General features: G+C 43.8%; 1 protein-coding gene across 1 annotated transcript in view; it reads left to right on the top strand.

Moving 5' to 3' along the window:
- The first annotated feature begins 1,668 nt into the window (after window positions 1-1,668).
- Window positions 1,669-20,527, top strand: part of foxo6b (forkhead box O6 b) — a 30,852-nt gene continuing 11,993 nt past the window's right edge. Inside the window, exon 1 of the mRNA XM_030063988.1 lies at window positions 1,669-2,166. Coding sequence (XP_029919848.1) covers window positions 1,669-2,166 — 498 coding nt within the window. The remainder of the gene's footprint in view (window positions 2,167-20,527) is intronic.

Raw genomic sequence — 20,527 nt, 5'->3', positions numbered from 1 at the left:
AAGAGCATCAGTCCCTTACATATATGGATTTCCTTCCACTTACAGATGTTACTAGCAGCCCTAGTTACTTACTTAAGTATGAATCATTAAATTAGAGATGTGCGATGTGGATATACATGTTAGCAAGACATTGTGAATTATGAATCCTGTAATAAATCAAGCCTGCGTCCAATAAACCTAGACTGGCTCATTAATCTAAACTACATGGGAAAATGGTGTGAGCTTCATCAGGTATTACCAGTGTAGGTCACACTTTTCACCTGTACAGTCCTGTGGAGTTTCCGAACATCACACAGGAGACTAAAAAAAAGCATTCTTTAAAAATATATAAAAAGCAACAGGTTTTTTTTTTTTTTTTTTTTTTCATAAAGTTTCTCATCATTAGTCTTCTAATTGATGAACAGCCTATTGCTAATTGGAATATTTAAATACAAACACTGTATGAGAAAATGGGGAGAAAAAGTAATTAATAACAATAATTGAATTTTAAAAAATCATCTCGGCTGTCATCGCGGAAAAAAATATGATGATGATAAATTGCGCACGTTGGATTCAATTTGTTGGTGTATGTTCTCCAGAAATATCTGCCTTTTTTTTTTTTTTTTTTAAATAGCGTGTTTAGGAGAAGATGCTGCCCCCCCGCCCCTCTCTCTCTCTTTCTCTCTCCCCCTCAACCCCACCCCCTCTGGAAACCTGTTCTGGAGGGAGTGACTTGATCCAAGCGGCGTCCAATTATATGGAAGCAGCACTTATTCCACTTTATTCCAGGCTCCAGTTTAGTGGCTTGAAGCCTTCAGAGACACACAGGCTCGTACTGTACAGGCAAGGGAGAGGGGGAAGAGAACGGTACCCATGTGACATTTGAACGGGAAAAGCTAAAGACAAAGGTAGAAAAATCTAGTTTTCTCTATGAAGTCAGGCGTCTTTGGCGTGGCAGGGAGACACAGAGGATGCTCCACATGAAAAAAACAAATCCATGAGGGTTTGTGTTTTTTTTTTTTTTTTCTCTCGTCTGGAAATTCTGCGGCTTCATATAAATGATTCATGAGAGCCTATTTCTATTTCTAAGGGAGTAATTGCGCTCGGAATGAGTTTCAACTGAAGCCGGTCACCAGCCTGCAGAGAAGACGGTAGAAGAGGGGTCAGCCGGAGAAAATAAAAAAAGTCTATTAATTTGGGGGAGTTGATAAGCATTCATTTCGCCCGCACTGGAGCTCGTCTGTCAAAGGGATCAACTGTTGCTGCAGCCGGAACGACCATAAAGACATTCTCCAAGCGTGTGTCTGGCTTTCACAATGGATGTTTGACCGTCACTTGGTCCTGCATGCAGCCCCGTAGCCGGTGTTGTGCAATTAACATGGAAGAGAGACTGATATTGTTGTTGATGCCTCGGATACACCTTCATCAGTCCTGATGTGATGCCACATTGTTGCACTGAGGAGAATGATAATATCCCACAGCGCTCCCGGCTTTTTGATATTGGTTGATCATCTTTGTGTGTGAAACAATAGCGTTTTTATTTTTAATTTTAATTTTTTTGTTTTTTAGACACGGACGCAGTTTTGGGCATCTCAACTCCCTGGCAAGAAGTAAAAAAAAAAAATTGATCGTGGCTTTTCGTTATAGTGACCTTGCCCGGTTTTGGCATCTATTCAGGGGGAGATCACCATGCTGATGATGATGGAGAACAGCGGCATGGATGCGCATCAGGTTGATATCGATTCGGAATTTGAGCCTCACGGTCGGCCGCGGTCCTGCACCTGGCCGCTGCCGTGTCCGGAGGATTTCCCGGGGGGAGAAGAGGCGAGTCGAGGTCTGGCCCTGGCATCGGTCAAAGTGGAGCAGTACAACGTGCCTGCGTGCCGGGCCGAGAGAAAAGGCGGCGCTCCGGCGGAGATAAAGCATCCAGCCGGCGCCCCAGCCCCCGTCGTGGCCGCTCCTGCCTGTATGTCCGGGGCTGCGCTCGATGTGGCCGGCCAGCTGCGCAAAGCCAAGTCCTCCCGGCGGAACGCATGGGGAAACCAGTCCTATGCAGACCTCATCACCCGTGCCATCGAGAGCGCCCCGGAAAAGAGACTCACCCTGTCACAAATTTATGACTGGATGGTTCGCTTTGTTCCTTATTTCAAGGATAAAGGCGACAGCAATAGTTCAGCCGGCTGGAAGGTAGGCCATATGAAAGAATTTTCTGATACCACGGTGAGGGTTTTAGTGGAGAGGCTGCACTGTAGCCTATATAATCTCAGGCTGTGTCTGCAGCACAACTCGTGTTCCGTAGCCTGTATCTTACAGCCACATAATTGACCCTTGGTTCCAGCAATTTATGTCAGTGGCGTGTCCCCGTGTCACTCCACGCTACATTGTGTGGAAAGGGGCGGTGAGCATAGTTGGATAGGAGTTCACTGGGTTCATCGTATTTAGGGATTGCGGTTTGTGTAGAGAAGAAGCCTCCAACGCACCCCCCCACCCCAACACACACACATACACACCCCCTTCACAGCTCCTTTTGGGTAGGCAAGTATTACGCGCTGTGACGCATTCGTAAAGGCTCTGATTTCAAGCCTATATTTCTCTGCATTATCGGGTCACACGAGGGACAAAGTGTGCTCACGGTCAGATTAGCAATTCCTCGGCTGAAGCGTCACCCATGCCGCCTGTTGGGTGCTCTGGATGAACCGTTTGGCGCCACCCCGCCCCCCTGCTATCCATTGCGCGCACGTTGAATTACGCACAGGCTGTGCAATTGCATGGTGCGAGGCAAGGGGCTTTAAAAGGACAATAACAAGAGATGATGACATGGGGTGTCACACCAAACAGATGAAACTCCAGATTATCCCATAAATTCAAATTAATATGGGGTTAATCTAATAGATTGGTCGCTGTAATCTTCTTAAATTTACCACCCATTCTGTGCAGGGATTAATGGTCTTTTGTTTCCAAGCCCTGTGTAGCTTTCCTTCATTGAAATCTTTATCATCAGCAAACTTGTGCTTCCACATGGCCCTTTATTGAATTCTCCACTAATTTCACAACCTGAACATTCTTGTGATTTGGCCATGCCATTTCCACCATGTGTTTTAGGGATATATTCTTCATAAATTGGTCCTCTGTTACAATGTTTGGCAGAGCTCCACTTGGCTTTAAACCTCATTGGGAACAGAGGATGAATCAAGACGCTCTAAATTGGGTTCTAAGTCATATTTAACCACAAGTAAGTAAAATTGGAATCAGATTTTTTTCCAAAGTATCTACATGAGTGGGAAAGTAATGGCTTCGACAGTGATTGCTTTCAAAGCCTTCCTCACAATATTTTCACTCATGTTTAAATATGGATTGGTGACCCTACACTCTCTATTTTTTAACCTATATTGTTTTTTTTTTTATATACCAGAGGTCCAGTAATAATCAGTCGCTGGAGTTTAGGGAAATATTTTAAAGTTAGTGCTGCCTGGACGCAAACACCTGGGGCTTCAAATATTAAACTCAAACACAAATCCCCTCTTGATTGACAGCAGGCTTTTATATTTATTTGCATTGTTTTCCCCAGGAGCTTTAAAAAGAGAACGACTCGTCTATCGTTTACCACAACGGAGGTCTAATAGATGGCCTGGAAGCGTTTTTGAGGTTCCTCTGAGGTTTGGAGATGACTGCTGGTCAGCCCACTTCCCTCTGTGGGTTTTCCTTATGGAGAGGGGAAGGCTGAGGGGAACACAGAGGAAGGGGAAATACAAGTTGTGGCGGAATTAATAGGCATCTTACACCGGCTCTGGGCGGTTGACATGGGACCGATCCAAAAATCCAAACCCCATCAAAATCCAAAATCCAAACTCCATCTTCAGCCCATGCCGTGTTATCTTATCATGAAAGCAAGTGTCATTCTCTGTTTCTCTCTCTCTCTATCCATCTATCACACGCACACACACAAGTTTCAAGTTTTCTTCTGGCGTGATACCAGCCTCTGAAAACATTCGTAGACGAGTGTTATTAAGATGCACATTAATCTCAATAAAGTCACCATTTGATTTAGGTCTGAGTACATGAAGCAGCAGCGGCCCAGTTCAATCTTTATGGTCTGGGGTTTAAAATTGGATTTAAGGAAGGGCTTAATTCCCAGGGCCTTGTTTGTGCTGCCCAGGGATGCCCAGCTTGATGCCTGCTCCCATTCCAGCTTTGCGTGGAGGTTTTGATTGGCTGGTTTGGCAGCAAGCTGATTGGTGCGGAGGCTCCAAGTCGAGGCAAAAACAACTTGATTCAATCATAATAACACTCTTTAAAAAAACAAAAACAAACAGAAAAACACACACACACACACACACACACACACACACACACACGCACATGTTGGACTGTAACAGTTGGCAGCGATTTTAATGAGATCTTAAGGATGGAGGTGCACACACACACACACACACACACTCACGCATACATTTGCGTACCATACACCCTCACACATTCCTATATGTTTCTGCTCAGATTGAGCAGACACAGGGGAGGCGGAGGGGGTTCAGTGTGTGGGGGGGTCTGGGGATTCGGGGAGGGGTACATGGATGGATGGCTGGATGGGACGAGTGGGAGGGAAATAAGATCCAGTCAGAGTCTTGCTATTAAAAGCAGTCTTTAAGAGCTGTTGTGTAATCCTGTCTGAGAGCTGCTGCTCAATTCAGCCGCTGGGCTCTTTGTCTTCATCTCGGCCAGCAGCTTCTCCTGCCTGTTAATATCACACACACACACACACACACACACACACACACACACTCACACACTCACACAGTAATTTAAGTGTCACACACGTGTTTAAGTGTGAAGCAAGCACGGCTCCAGTGATGGCTATGTATGGATTTCTTGCACTGTAGGTCACACACACACACACACACACACACACAGATTTGATTAAGTCTCCAGTGGTAGTGCATGGAGATCTTTGATTGTGGTACAGTGGTAGCACACGCAGAAACACACACACACACACTTGTTTAAGTATCCGGCAGGCAGTGGGGTTACTGTGATGACTATGTATGGATTTCTCTGACTGTGGTTCAGTAATTGCGGTCAAGTGTTTTGGCCATGTTTACTCCAAGGAGGAGGCTGCGTTGGTCATAAGAAGCGAGTTCTGTAGGTGGTCGCTCGGGGAGGGAGTTGTGGTGGTGGTGGTGGTGGGTTCTAAGCCCTGCTGGAGCACCGTCATGGACCTTTCACAAGTGGCTCTGCGTGGGACAGGATGCGCCGTGCCCCCTGTCGGCAGCTGTCCTGCACACAAACGGGTAGAAAACTAATGGCTAACACTTTACCTTGAAGTGGTTTTCATAAGATGTTACAAAGTATCATAAGCGCATTAAAATCGTATTGCACGTGTACGATAATTATTGTAATCAGACTGCGACATAATGAACGCAGCAGCAAAACGCAGGGAGAGATGAATGCGTTATGGAGCAACTGTATAGTTACAGACATGTCGTTAAATTGAGTATAATTTTTTGATGTTTGTTGGGTGATTACATTCTCTTCTTTGTGGCTTTGGAAAAGTAGAGGTAACTATAAAACAGGGTAAACTATGAGTTCCATTGGGTGATCATCATAAGCCAAACAACCACAATAAAAATAAAAAAAATCGGTTTTGCTTCCAGAAAGGCTTTAATTCCTGTTTTTCTTCAAAGACCATATCCTTATGTTACTTCTAATGGTGGTAAACTGATTTTAGCTGAGTTTACCTTCTATTACGTCCCTGATTGCATTGTAAGAAAAGTTTATCTGTGCCTCTAATGGGCTTATAATCTGCTTGGAATGCCTCACAATACACTTCAGGTAAAGTGTTGACGCCCACGTTGACGGTCACCACCCTATTCTGCTGAGTTTCCCCGTGCAGCGGGTTGACGAGGAGAATAAGGTGTGCAACACAGACAGAGAAAGCAAGAGAGAGAAAGACAGGAGGTGGTGAGGAGACATTTTGAAGAACAAGGTATTATTTGTCCTGCCAATAAAACCCTTTTGAATTGAATTCTGAATTGAGTGGGAGAGGGAGAGAGGCGGAAAGAGAAAGAGAGCGAGAGAGAGAGAGTGAGAGTGGTGGCGGTGGCCCCTGCTGCTGAGCACATTGATAGCAGCCTTAATGCCTGTGATGCTCCAGTGCCAGCCGAGACAGAGGGGAATTGGTTGGAGATGGTGGAACAGGCTTAGAGGTTTCCCTGTGCCAGCCGGCCTGGCGCTGCCTCAACAGAAAGCCCTCTGCACCGCTACACAGTTATTGTTATTATCACAAAGGCGCAGCAGAAGGAGAGGCAGCTCTCGAGTTGGCGGACTTGGCACTGGGTCGGCTGGAGGCGGGGAATGGGAAGAGGGATTGGAAAAGGAAGGGGGACGGGGGGGTTGATTCTGTAGGCCACCGTAAAAACTCATTTGATCAGTCCTGTGAATGGAGGCAAAACAGACAGGGAGAGTCACTTAGGACTAGAAAGACAGCGGATTTTGAAACGAGAAGATCAGCTGTCATTTGATGCAGGACGTTTGATGTAGGGTGCTGGGGTGGCGATCACGCCTTCCGCAGTCTTGAGAGAGGGCCCGGAGATAAACAAGGGATGCACCGATGGTGGAGGCGGGGTGTTCGCGGCTGCTTAAATGAGTCATGGTGGTTGGAATAGAACACAATATTCTCAACTCTTCAATCGGTTGGAATAAATCTCCGTTGAGGATGTTGAGAAACGCTCTTTGGACGGAAATTCCAGAGAGGAAACCAAGTCCAGACGCACACACACTCACTCACAGTCAGTCAGTCAGGCAGACTGATCTTGGGAATTGTGCCTGGTGTGTTGTAAAATGTCGGTCCCAGCGCACATTGTCTCCATGTTGTCTACCAGACCTCAGGGCTTCAAAATGTGTCTGGCTCGGCCGGCTCGGCCAATGAGTCGGGCGCTAGTCAAAACCCTCAGTCCTTGAACTACACTGTCAGACTGTGACTCAGCAAACAATCAGCGCCTTATGTCCATAACTAGTTAGCTCTTCAATTTACAAAACAATACATAGAGGGAAAGCTCTGACAAGGTTATTATAAATCTCTCAATTCCTCATAAATGTATCCCTTCATATTACTGCTGCAATTGCTAGATAATTACTCAGAGTGACAGCTGCGGCGCAGCACAAATAAGAAACCTTTTGATTTCACACTATGAAATAACCTTGAAAGTAATGTCTTACCGGATAATACACACAATAATGAACAATTACTTTTCAAATAATCCTAACAATCCGAACATATCTTTTCAGTGCAGCAAAAATTTTGGGAGCACTTCAGCTGAAGTGATACATTGCAGGTAGACTTTGAACCGATTAGAGGCTGAAATAAACTTTTCTTACAATATAATTATCAGACTTCAGCGTAATATTGTCTCATTAAATATGCAGTTGCTTCATAAAGTATTGAACCTGCTAAATTTCATTATATCAAGCACTGATTATCATAATCATCATGCACTCAGGCCATGCTTATAATGTGTTTGTGATGCCTTATAAATGCCTTATGAGCACCACTTCAAGTGTTACTGAAAACAGGATTAGCTTTTGAGTTCCTATACACACTAAAATGGGTTTGATAGAAGTTTTTATGGAGGACGATTCTGTGTGTGTGTGTGTGTGTGTGTGTGTGTGTTGTTTGCATCTGTGCTTGTTGTTGTGTTGCTAGGCCTGATGGGAGTCCAGGTCCGGGGGGTGCAGCTCTAGTTAATAATTCAGATGAGGCTCATTATCAAGGCAGCGCAGATCTCTCTCTGATTCCACCTTAATTGCAGGCAGGATGTGCCTCTCAGACACTCTCAAAGTCACTCTCCCTCCTGTCTGCAGCTGCAAATGACTAACACACACACATGCGCGCACACACACACACACATACAGATCTCCACTGGTTCTCTTCCAAGGCCTCACCTCAGTGCAGTGGGTCCCCTCATTGAGATCAGGCCAGTATCTTCATGCTGCTTGGACCATTTTGAGATAAGTAGATAAATCCAACTCAGTGCCTTTGACTATTTCAGAAAATTGACTCAGAGGGCAGGCATGTGCTTATATTATGAGTAACTTGCATTTTTAATCAGATCCTCATAAGGGCTTTCTCCTGTTGGAGGGCTCAGCAAAGTAAGATTGATGGGAGGTAATCAGTCAGAGGACAGCAGCTCTGTGATTAATGCTGTGGGAGATTGAAGCTCTCAGCATTGGGCTGGACAGGCTGGATCGGGGGTTCACAGCCCTTTTTCCACTCTGAACCACAGCAAATTTTTGCGGACTTGGCAATGGGGTGGAGATGCAAAAGACAAGAGCTGGTTGTTGTCCTTTAAGCAGTGACAGATTTATTTCATAATCTAATTAGGGCCTATTTCACTGTAAGGCTTCAGTCCATTAGGCAACTTTGCACTTTGGCAAAGATAACTGAATTGTTGAAAGTTTAAAGGCCTTCATCGCCCAGAAGTCATGTAACCTTGCATCAGTAAACTGCGCCCTCAAGCCTAAATGTTCCCTTAGTGCCCGTAGTGTGGAGAAGAGGTTGTGGAGAGGTTCAACCTTTGTTGGAAACAATACTGACAGCAGAATTACATTAGAGCAAATGGCGTGAATCTGTGGTGTCTCAGTTAGTGCGGTTGGGACGCTTTTCGCTGCCACACTCTTTGTGAAAAATAAAGGTGCCAGCTGGAACCAAAAATGGTTCTTCAGAGTGCTGCCACAGAAGAAGCAATTCTGGTTCCACAAAGAAGCAATCAGACCATGGCCCTTAAAAAAAAAAAAAAAAAAAAGAAACACTTCTTAAAAATAGTTCTTCAAGGAATCAGCAATGGCTGCTTCAAAGAGGGGAGAAGAGAAAATCTAATGAAAATATCCTTTAATTCTAATTTATTAAACAAAAATAGGTGTCAGCTGAAACTGAAAATACAGTTCTTCATAGTTATGGTATAGAACAACCATTTCTGATGCCACTAAGAACCTTTATACTGTGATTCTTTTCTTTAAGTAATACTTTTGAAAAAATGCCCCAAAATGCTTCAAAGACTTACCAAAAACAAACAAGCAAAAAATATATTTTTTTGAAAAACTTTTTTAAGAGTACAGTGAAGAATGCTTTTCAGGGTTTTTATTTATTTTCTTAATGAGGAACCATCCACCAAATAGGTGTCTCTTCATGCTTCTTAGTGGAACCACACAGTCTTTTAAAGAACTATTTTGGAACCATTTTTTTTTTAAGGTTTTCATGAAAGGGTTAGTGTTTACATCCAAATCTTGGTTGGTGCAGCTTTGAATGATCATTTTGACATCAGACAATCAAGAGCCTGATATTCTGATGGATTTCTGATTGATCCATTGAGCCACACAAGCTGTTTTCCACTGGATAGCTTCAAAAAGGCCATTCTTGTTGGAGAGATTTACCGCACCACAGTAAGGTTTGGTGTTTGGGAACCTCTGGCTTTGAAGTGCAACCTTCCACCATTTTGGATGCAGGCGTTTCTGTATTCAAGACCAAGGAGAGGCTTGACCAGTCCTTCAGCTCAGTATGAATTTTGCTGATGGAAACGGTCCTGTAACCATTGGGCACCAGCACTATCAGGGTTAGGGGGTTGATTTCCCATGGGGCTACCCTTACTGAAAATACATGGATTCTTTGTTCTGAGAGATATTTTGGATAAAAGCTTCAACCCAATTGCATATGAGATAGAGGGGAAATTATTCAGCAGTGGTGCAGAAAAAAAAAAGAAAAGAAAAGAAAGGAGGGGTATTTTCTAAATGGTGCCGAGGAGGTTAAAATGTTTTTGGTGGAAGAAAGGGTTGTAATTGTTGACAAAGAATAGCACGGCACATACGCAAAATGCTGTGCTCCATCATTCTGCAATATTATCAATCACCATTAATGCCAATTGTTCTCAGAGGAGTGTGCGCGTGTTCAGGTGATGTTCAGCATCGATCAGGCCATGCTCATATGGTGGCTATTGCATTGTTCTAGACGTATGTAATTGCACTTTAATTAATAGTTGATAAATAGCTGGTGAACTGTTACTTTTGAAAAATGTTCACTGTATGTAATGAAGAAATTGGCATTAATATCTTAAGAGTACAACATTCCTTGGTGTTTATCTGCAGGACTATATAGTTACTGGCTCATTATCTTTTTAAAGAAATGTTAACAAGTTGCCACAGTTGTGATGTGTCTGCTAACGATGTCACGTCAAGCTTAGACATAAGAAGAAAAAAAATCACACACAACATGTCTGTTGTCTATTGTCACTATAAAGGAAGGTCAGGGAGGGTATTTTTTGCTACTAATGAATATTCATCAGTTTAACGGCATGTTTGTACAAATTACAATACAGGCCTTTCAAGCTGGAGTTGAGTAGAATAACTTCCAATCCAGCAGTTCACAAGTTTATCAATCATATATCTTTAAACTGCTTTAGATCATGGCTAAGCAGATTTACTGTACATTAGGATATGGCCTTATCATACAAATTGAGCGTGTGTGTCTCTGTGTGATGGCTTGCTGAGGGCGGGCAGAGGTTAGCAGTGTAAGACGGCCTCTCCGAGTGGATTTCTGTGTCAGTTTGATGAAAATAGGTCAGGATTCAGTGCTCGGCGTTTAGCATTCTACCCATGTGATGGCTGACGCCGAGCCTGACGACAGCTAGCCTCGAATGAACTCCAGACTCTCTCTGTCTCTTCTTTCTCCCTCCCTCCCTCCTCTTTCTTCCTGCCTCCCTCTTTCTCTGTAATCTAAACTCTGTCCTGTCATCCTCTGTCTCTGCTGTGGCTTCTATTGCTTGAAGCTCACATAGTGAAATTCAAATCTGCAGCTGTGACCGTAGACTAAGCCTGCTCCTCCACAAAAATTGCTCTTACATCCACAGTAATCTGCGTTTCATAGAATTTATATGATTCAGATGTACTTTTGGATATTGTAGTCCCGCTTTTGAGAAAGAAAATGTAGATGTGCTGCACAGTTTATGAGGATAATATATCAACCCTGGCCAGCATTGACCTAACTCATTGTAAGGTCTACAGTATGTTTGGTCACCTCTGGCTTGATTTATTATTTTCACACAGCAAAGGCCTTCATCTCTCAGCAATGAGAGATCATCCCTCCAATATACATCAAGTGTTTGTATTTTCATCACAAATCCTCCATGTATCATTATTGGAGGTGTAGCAGAAAATCAAACATATGTGATATGGCTCAATATCGAAAAACCTGAAAAATATTATCTTGGGATTTTTTTTTTTTGAAAACACAACCTTATTTTTAATTTTAAATTAAAATTAAAAATCTATCTATCTATCTATCTTTGTAGATATGTATATATAATTATTTCTGCGCACATAAGAACACAAAAAACATATAGGTCTATGTCTTCACAATAAAAGCATGTACAGAGAAGCTGAAGAGTGACCGCAGTGGTTTGTTTAAATCCCAGAGTTCGCCACAAATGCAAGAGCAAATACGGTGAAAAATGCCTTGAGAGGGTCCAAAACTGAAGGGAAACAAAGCTGAATTAGAAAAACACAGCTGAGCGGTTTATGTGGACCGAGGAAGAGGCCGACGTCCTCCCACAGTCACAAACGAATAAAAGTCGCCATGTTAAAAGGAAAACGCCGTTTTCACAGAATTCCAATCAGGTGAGCATTTTTTTTCCAAAATTTTCGGTGAGCAAAAATGGCATTTTCATGTGGATAGATGGAAAAGACAAAGAAAAAAAACATCACTGTTTGGACGTAGTCTACATTAGCCTAAGAAGAGTCAATTAATATGAACTAACAGTTAGTGTCATTATCTAGCCAATACCCAGCAAGTGAATTTAACCAAGCAGTTATGATGGTAATGGCAATGATGGTAACCATATTTTCCAGTTAGTGAGTTAAAAAGCAGAGAGTGGTTCAACACAGAATTTGTCATACGTATTTGTGGTGAAACGGTTGGTTAAAATGGTTGAAACAGCGTAAATGTTACCTGAAAGTCTTCCGTGTCAGTGTGTATCTCTGGATACTATGGAAACATGTCCAAGTTGCCTGTAACTGAATTCCCTGCCAAGCCGTGTTCCCTCTGTAGCTTTTTTCCCTCCTCCGTCTCTGCCTTGTGCTGTGTTGGACTGCACCTCCCTAACTGATTTATTGGCCCTCTGAAAGTCTGACTTCATCAAATCCTTGATACCGATAGTCATATATACTGTCTTTGATGAGTGCCACCGAAGTCAATGTGTGGATTTAATAGTAGCATTAATCTGCCTGTTTAATGGTGTTGTTGAGTGGAAGGTGGTCACCGCAAGACGCGGCACTAAAAGATGAGTTATGGGCCCAGCCGTCGAACGATGAAAGGGCAAAATGCAAAACAGTTGAGATGTGGAGGAGACTGACATTAAGAGAGAGGTGGCGGAAATAAACAAGGTCTCCATATACACCGTATAGCAGCGAGGGAGGAGGACCAAGCCGGAGGAGGAGCAGCAAGAGAACGCTGAGCTTGTTAGGGCTTCAACGCGAGCCGATAAATAGAATAACATTTTTTTCACGTCATGTTGGGAAAGTTTTAAAGAAACCTGTAAGCGTCTCGCAGCGGGAACAGGAGGTCTCGCTTAACAGGCTTTATTTGCAATTTGTGTTTTATGCTTCATCTAATGTCAGCTAATTTATTGATGATATATGATAATTGATTTTCATGTGACATTTTGATTGGATCGGCATTATTTTCCATCTCTTCATAACCCTGTTTAGCTAATGGGCATGACAAAACTATGGTGGGGATATTTAGGCAAAACATGTTAACACCTTTTTTAAGTTTTCTGTTTCCCAAAACTGACAATGCTGTGACAACTTGCTCGCATTATAATGACTCTGGCAGTTTTTCTTTAACACTAAGGCTCTGGGAGGATTTTTACAAGGATTAATTGGCTATGTTAATAAATAGTTTTATACTAAATATATAAAGCTAATATTGGCCTGTAATTAAGAATCAAATACCGACCAGTCAGTGTGGTCTACCTATGCAATGATGCATAAATGCAGTTTGTTAGATTATACATGTATGACTGACTGACTGTCTATGGAAGGAATTTAACCTGAACTGATTCTCAATGCACAGTTTGTTCATCTGATTTCATCAATGAATCAAAGAAAGATCAATTTGAGTATCAGTGAATTTATCTTATTCTCAGTCCTAGTGTTACAGTTTCAGTGTCCCATGATGTGCCTTAATACAGTTTCAGAGGCTTTTCCAACAGTACAAGTCTGGCAGAATCAATTAATACTTTTATTTTTATTTTTTTTGTGGGAATTGTTTTGGCATCGAAATAGAGTCGCATTCGATATTGGCATCAAATATCATCTATGGGCAGCTTCAATCCAAAAATATCAATATGGGACACCAGGTGAGCCCTACAGTAATGAAGATGATGGGTGGAATGAAGAGGAGAGGACGGCTGTAGCGGCGTGATTGCGTGACTGAGCAGCACGCTGGGCTGTCTCTGTAATTCTCTCAAGAAGGATATTAAAGGCGTTGTGCTGAGGCCTTCCCTCCACTCGGTCCCTGCACGCCCTCTCCTTCTCATTCTCCCTTTCCCTCTCTTTCCGTTTCCCTCTATGTCTCTGCTAATGATCTGCTCCGCCTGTCGCTGCCTGGCTGACTGATGCCCACTGACAGCCTCACTCAGGCGGAAAGGCTGTAGCCCCTCCACTCCCCACCCCCTCAACCCCTCCCACCCCCACCACCCCCCACCCCTCCGCTACACAGACGCACACAAACTCACTCACACACACACACACACACACACGCACACACACACAGAGTAATGAACTCCTACACATTTGATCATCACATATTATTATGCATGTGTGACACACTTGCACCACACACGCCAGCTTGCATAACCGCTCACGGTAAAGCGAGGATAGATCTACATTAACAAATCACGGTGATTTGTTCAGTCACATGTCAACAGTGGTGTATGTAGAGTGGATGACAAACACACATGGAGCGCATGCAGCATACATCACCTCCATAGATAGGGATCGCCGTCCAACATCCAGCACCTTATGGGCCTTGACGGTATAGCTGAGTGTTTTTTTGCAGACGATGATGCATCGTATTGTTGTAAAAATCATTTCACGTTTGCTTAAGGTGGAGAAGTTTTTGTTGCTAGAAAAAAATAATGAATGCAACAAATACATGGAAATGCATTTGTCATATAAATAATGATGCAACTTTGTTTTGATTGGCTGAACAAATGGTGCTGTCTCATGAAAAGTAGATTTAGATGTTCTGAAATGTCTATAAAATATCTAGCCATCCTGACTTTGTAGAGGTGTCACAGTGCTATTTTCCCATGTGTCTTGCCAATCATGTGCTACAAATTCACCGAGCCCATTTCTTTGTTTTCATCTTCAATTAAGAGCATGAAATGTGGCAATCAGCCCATTACTCCACTGTGAATTCTTGAAAATTTGGTTTATTCTCTATTTTCTGACGGAATCCTACATTTAGGAAGCATGTGTTTATTCCTTTCAACCTAGCTGATGAAAATGCACCTATTTGCTTTAAATCTGGGACGGAAACGTAACTGGTGGAGTGTCTTTGAATGTCTCTCCCAAGCAGGGTTCAACTGATAAGGGCTTTTGAATGCCAATACTGGTTTTGATATTTTAAGCTGTTGATAGATGACATTTTCTACCAAAATTCAGTGCATATTCATGCATATTTGTGTGGAATTCAATCAAAATGTTCCATCAGATTCAATTATCACAAGTTGTCAGCACATTAGCAGGTATTAGATGAAGCATAAATACTTAAATGGTCCTCAGAAAGGAAGCGTCACCACTTCATTTATTAGCAACACTTTGAAATTGGTGGCAACTGGCTGCAAGAGCCCTTTAGTGTTTTTTAAATGGATGCACTTGAATTTGTATTATACTTACACTATACTTAGACTTTTTATACATCTCTGAAGCTCAGACTTTTTTATTATTAGTATTTTTTTTATTTAATGTTTTCTTTTTCAAAACCAGTTAAACCGCAGCAGGACATAACAAAGGCTTTATGGGTACAAATATTCTGTGATTTACAGAGATCAGGGACATTCCTTACATCCAAGTAAAACTATTGGTAGAATGGGTTACATCCAATGTGATTTTGCATTGCTAGTTGAATAGTAACTTTCACCCAACATTTAACAAAAATCTCCAATTGAAGCCTTTGTATATACATCAGTTTTTCCAAACGTAACTCAGTCTTGATCCTAAATAGTAATTGCTCCTTCCCAATAATGAAATTGCGTGAAATTGCAATTTGATTAAAACATCTAATTAGAACCAGGGCAAGTTTTTTATGCCAGACAAAACCTGTGTAGTACTGATCAATTCTGCAGTAACATTCTGTAATCAGTCTATTATGGGTGGATGAGATTGACTTGCTAATGTCTGATCTCTAATTCTAAGGCCCATATCGGCTCTGTGTATCGGTCTAACCTTCCTCGGCTCCGTCCCGCCGGCCCATCTCAACATCAGTGTCTTGCCAGGGGAGTTTCGGGGAGGTTAGAAATGAGGTCAGTAAGCAACACTCTGACGCAGGGCGACACCCTTGGGCTCCCCTCGGTCCCAGCCTGCACACGACTCATGATCCCCCAGCTGATGGCTCAGCTTACCCATTATAGCCAGCCAGGGTTATGCAAGGCTCTCGGAGGCCTGCCGGCTCTGGCACAGATCTGACCGGGACGGGGCGACTCAGCCAGGTACTGCACTGCTGCACTCTGTCTCAGTCTCTAAATACCACTGGGCCACACACAATGGAGTTTTATGAATATTGATTCTGCTGTTGTACTGATCTTGATTTTCTATGACTAGATAATATCAGGCTATTATTTACTAGAAAGGCAGGTTAGGCTGATATATTTGTTTGCCGATATTGTCCTTTTTGTTAAAAATCAGATATTGGACAATCTGTTCCACTGATAGAATGAAGGTTCTGCCTTTTGTTCATTGGTTTTTTGTTGTTGTTTTTAATAAATTAGGATTGTGTAAAAACTGAAAAAGTAAAAACCTTAAAATTAAAAAAATATTACTTAAAACGATTTAATGAATTCTGGGGGAAATGCTAAATCTTATAATAGGCTGGGCTTTCGCACATAGAAATTTAAAAGGTAGTAAATGTCTGTATGGATGCTGGTATCATTCTTCAAACACACACATCAGTTTAACCCTAAATGAAAGTGAAACTGAGCTATTAGAAAAGAATGGCACACACACACACACACACACACACACACACACACACACACACAACCCCATCCTATTCCATTTTATCTCATGTCGAGCGACCGTTTCAAACTTTGTTAGCTGTGGTCCAAACCTAGAAAATGGAGAAGTTATTTCTCTCAGTGGCGGTTCAAGGCAACGCGCTGCTGTTTAGATGTGCAGGAGGAACAACTTCAAGCCTCTAATGAAGTTTCTGCTCTTTGAAAGACTGAACGCGCCGCGATACTCCACCCCTCTGCTACCAGCTTGACCCCCCCACCGAACCCACCCACTCACACGCACACAAACACACAAATGCAAACACGCACACATGCGCAGACACTCAAATGCACAAAAAAAAAAACACACATTCCAGCATCTCCATTAGCAATTCATGAGCGGCGTCTCATTAGACTTTAAGTTTTACCATAGGCCTCTGAAGTATATGGCTGGAGCAGTTATTAATATTTCATAGTCTCCCATTGAGGAGCTAAAAACGAAGTCGACCCGCTTCCGCTACAAAGTGACTCGCGCTCTTCTTCCTCCACCCTCCCCCCCCCCTTTTTTTTTTTTTCTTTTTCCTCTACTTCTTTTTTACCCCCACTTTTCCCTGTTCGTTAGACTGCCTTCTCTCTCCTCGCCGTTCGCTCCTCGCCGCCGCTTTTTCTCTCCAGCTTCCTCGCTTCCTGTCCCTCTCTGCCACACAGACCTTAACTCAAACTGACTTAATTGGGCTGTCTTTGTTCCGGGAAATGTGGGCATACCTTCCCCTTCTCCCCGAATCCTCGGCAGAGAGAGAGAGAGAGAGTAAAGAGAGGGAGAGGTGTAGAGAGAGGTAAAGGGAGAACGGGACGGGGTGAAACGAGGGGAGGGAGGGAGGAGGAGGGAAGCGGGGTAGAGGGGGGGGGGGAAATGAGGGAACAGAAGATGGAGGAGAAACCCGAGTGAACCCTGCGATTGCTCTCCCAGTGCTCCCAGTGCCAAGCTGGGGTTAGGAGGTTCGGGGGGTGGGGGGTGTGTGGCATATGTGTGTGTGTGTGTGTGAGTGTGTGTGTGGAGGGACGGGGTGATGGGGATGAGGATGGGGGTCTCGGGGGTTCATGGGGTGTCTGTCAGACTGGCAGACAGGAGCTCTGCCCCCGAAACAAACCCATGCATGAATAAGTCAATAAAGCCATGTCTCCGTGTTTGTGTGTATGTGTATGTGTGTATGTGTGCTTGTGTGTGTCACGCGCATATGTGTGTGTGTGTGTGCCTGAGCGAGAGGAAAGAAGCGGAGGAGAGCATTAGATGAGGTTGAGGGTGATGAGGCTTCTTGTTTCCCACTGTCTGTGAGAATGAGGCAGACGCCACATTCCCTGGCAATGAGAAACAGACTGAGAGAGAGAGAGAGAGAGAGACAGAGAGTGAGTGATGAAAAGAGAGAGAGAGAGAAGCAGGGAGACAGAGGGAGCACAGCGAATTGGCTGGGACAGTCGCGGGATGTTTGCATTTTGCACGAAAGCCTTTTGGGTACGCATGCAAACACATGCGGGCATGCAAACATGTTCGGGAATGCACTCGGCACTGCGTGTGTGTGTGTGTGTGTGTGTGTGTGTGTGTGTGTACGGGCATACAAGAGGTAAGAGGTGTAAATATGCTCCACAGTGCAGCCTCCACTGACACACACACACACACACTCACAAAACATACCTCAATGTGATTAGGTAGTTTTAAAAAATGAAAAGAATGATTTAATAAGAGTCTAAAAGAAACAGAGAAAAGAGAGAGAGAGAGAGAGAGAGAGACAAGAGGACAGAGAGAGTAATGGAGGATTGAAACAATTCTGTGTCCTTGGAAACCAACAAGGCTAATTTGAATTTGAGACTGAGGACTTCTCTCTTCTTTCTCCTCGTATGACCTCCTCCTCGCCCTTCTTCTGCATTCCCCAATCAGTTTAATCTCTCTCTCCCTCTCTTTCTCTCTCTCTCTGTGTGTGTGTGTGTGTGCGTTCATCCCTCCCAGATGCTCTCTCTTTCTCCCTCCCTTTCTCTCTCTCTCTCTCTCCCTCTTTCCCTCTCCCCATCCATCGTTTATTACCACTCACACTCTCCAAAGCAGATTTCTTTCCATGACGGATGTGCTCTGTGAACACGCGTCCAAAAAAGCGCTGTTAGATCTTAACGCCGTAGTAAAGCCGAGAGCCGAGCGGTTCACTCCAGGACAGGCGAACGCCGCGGTGGGGAGGAGGCTGGGGGGGGGGGGGGGGGCGAGCGGGGCTGTGGAGGGGGCGAGTGTGTGTTCCCTGTGTGCGTCTCCTCGGCGTCTTTGTCAACGCCTGGATCTAGTTGTGGTCGGCCGGCGAGCAAAAAAAAAAAAAACCACGTTGTGCAGACACCAGGCCGACACACAGGAGGAGACGCAGCCGCGCATGCCTGGCCATGGGAAAGCCGCGCACACACAGGCGCGTTCAAAAGGAGGAGGGGTGGAGGGGTGGAGGGTGGGGGGGGCTTTTCAGGGTCTCCCTCTTTTCCTGCTTTCACCTCATCAATTTTCGCCGCACATTGTTTCAGCGCTCTCTCTGCGCTTCTCCGACAAGCCCGCTGCCTTACAGGCGTCTTTACAAGTCCTCCTCTTTCAACATCTTAACCATAACCCCCTCAAGCCTCTCTCTCTTTACTTTGCGCCGGCCTCGCTCTCCCTCCCTCTCTCTCTCTCTCTCTCTCCCCCTCTCTCTCTCTTTTTCCCTCTGTCTACGATGGTCAGGTCTCATGGGGGAAGACAGTTGGCAGGATGCAGGCTTGCTGCCATGGCAACAGGAACCCTCCCTCTCCCTCAGGTCTCCTTAGCAACTAGTAGCTTGGCATTGTAGTAATGAGCCGGCCCAGCGTGCCATGCTAGCGAAGCACGAGATGTGTGTGTGTGTGTGTGTGTGTGTTTGCGTGTGTGCACTTCTTTGTGATGTGTGTGCACTCTCGGCGCGTGTTTTGTGTAGATACTTGAGATTTAAATTGATGCTTTAGGATGAAACGTCCATCCATTCAGTGTATTATTTCTGCTTATAAAATTTGAGTTTTTAGTTTCCACGTGTTGAGCGTCGTCGGAGTAGTTCTGTGTGGCACTGAGGCTCCGTGCACCCCTGATGAAACCTCGCTGCTGAAACGCCGATAGCCACTACACATCGCACATGAGGGAAGAGTGTGTGACTATCGTTTTTTTTTTTTTTTTTTTTGAAAATTGGCATGCCTCAAAAGTGCACATCTGATCAGAGATGTGTTTCTCTCAAAAGAAATTTGAGCCTCTCTCAAAAGGTGTGACGGTGTGAATTTGCAAATGATTTCCTAGGAAAAAAAAAAAAAAAAAAAAAAAGTTGCCTTAATTCACATTTAGTTTTTGCTGTTATTTCCCAACATTGGCTTAGTCCAAAAAAAAAAAATAAATAAATAAATAAATAAATTGCCTTAATTCACATTTAGTTTTTGCTGTTATTTCCCAACAATGGCTTAGTCCAAAAAAAAAAAAAAAAAAAAAAAAAAAAATTGTATTGTAGAGTTTGAGTGTAGACTCTTCCTGTAAATTTGCTGTGATTACTATTTCCAGCTTGCTTTTGGTATTTCATGGTAAAATCCCTGTCTTTGTGTCGGGGGCCCTGATGCAGATATCAAGTTACAAAGATGCAGTTCAACAAATGATTATCCCAGATGAACAGAGACGCTTCACCCAGGTTTCAACACAATAGGAAGCAAAGCGTGTGTATTCTTACGGATGGGCCTGCATCTTATTATCAGGGCTTCCAGTGAGACATGACAAAACATTATTAAACTATGACACTTTTAAAGATGAAGCTATACCGGAAGAGGTTTGCAGAGGCTGATGTGACATCGCCGTTTCAAGTTATTATACATTTAATGTGCCGCTGAAAAGTGCCTGTCATCGCCGGTGTGTGTCTGCAGCTCTCAGTCAGTGTATGGACGGGTTTGACAGCTGAGTGTGGAGGTGGGTGGTGCTCTCTGGAGACCCGGTGGCAGGTGTGATCAGGCCTGTTTCTCAGCTTCCTCTCTTGCAGCCGTTGGCTCCCATAGGTGTCACGATGCTCCACCTGGCGTGTGAAAGCCCCCATGGGAGGGATGAAAATCACAGCCATGGAGGTGACTCCTCTCATAAGTGCAAGTCAGGGGTGGAGGTGACAAACTATTGCCTACTTACTTTTGTTACCGTAATTATCCACTGCTGTATTTATTGTTTTAAGTAAGTCGTTTTAGTTTCACAAAAATCCCTTCAACCAAATGTTAAATCACTCCAACATGCAATTTTG

Source organism: Myripristis murdjan, chromosome 11, assembly GCF_902150065.1.
Source record: "Myripristis murdjan chromosome 11, fMyrMur1.1, whole genome shotgun sequence".
NCBI classification, from domain to species: Eukaryota; Metazoa; Chordata; class Actinopteri; order Holocentriformes; family Holocentridae; genus Myripristis; species Myripristis murdjan.
The sequence above is the reverse complement of the archived record's forward strand: the minus strand, read 5'-3'. Positions and strand labels throughout refer to the sequence as shown.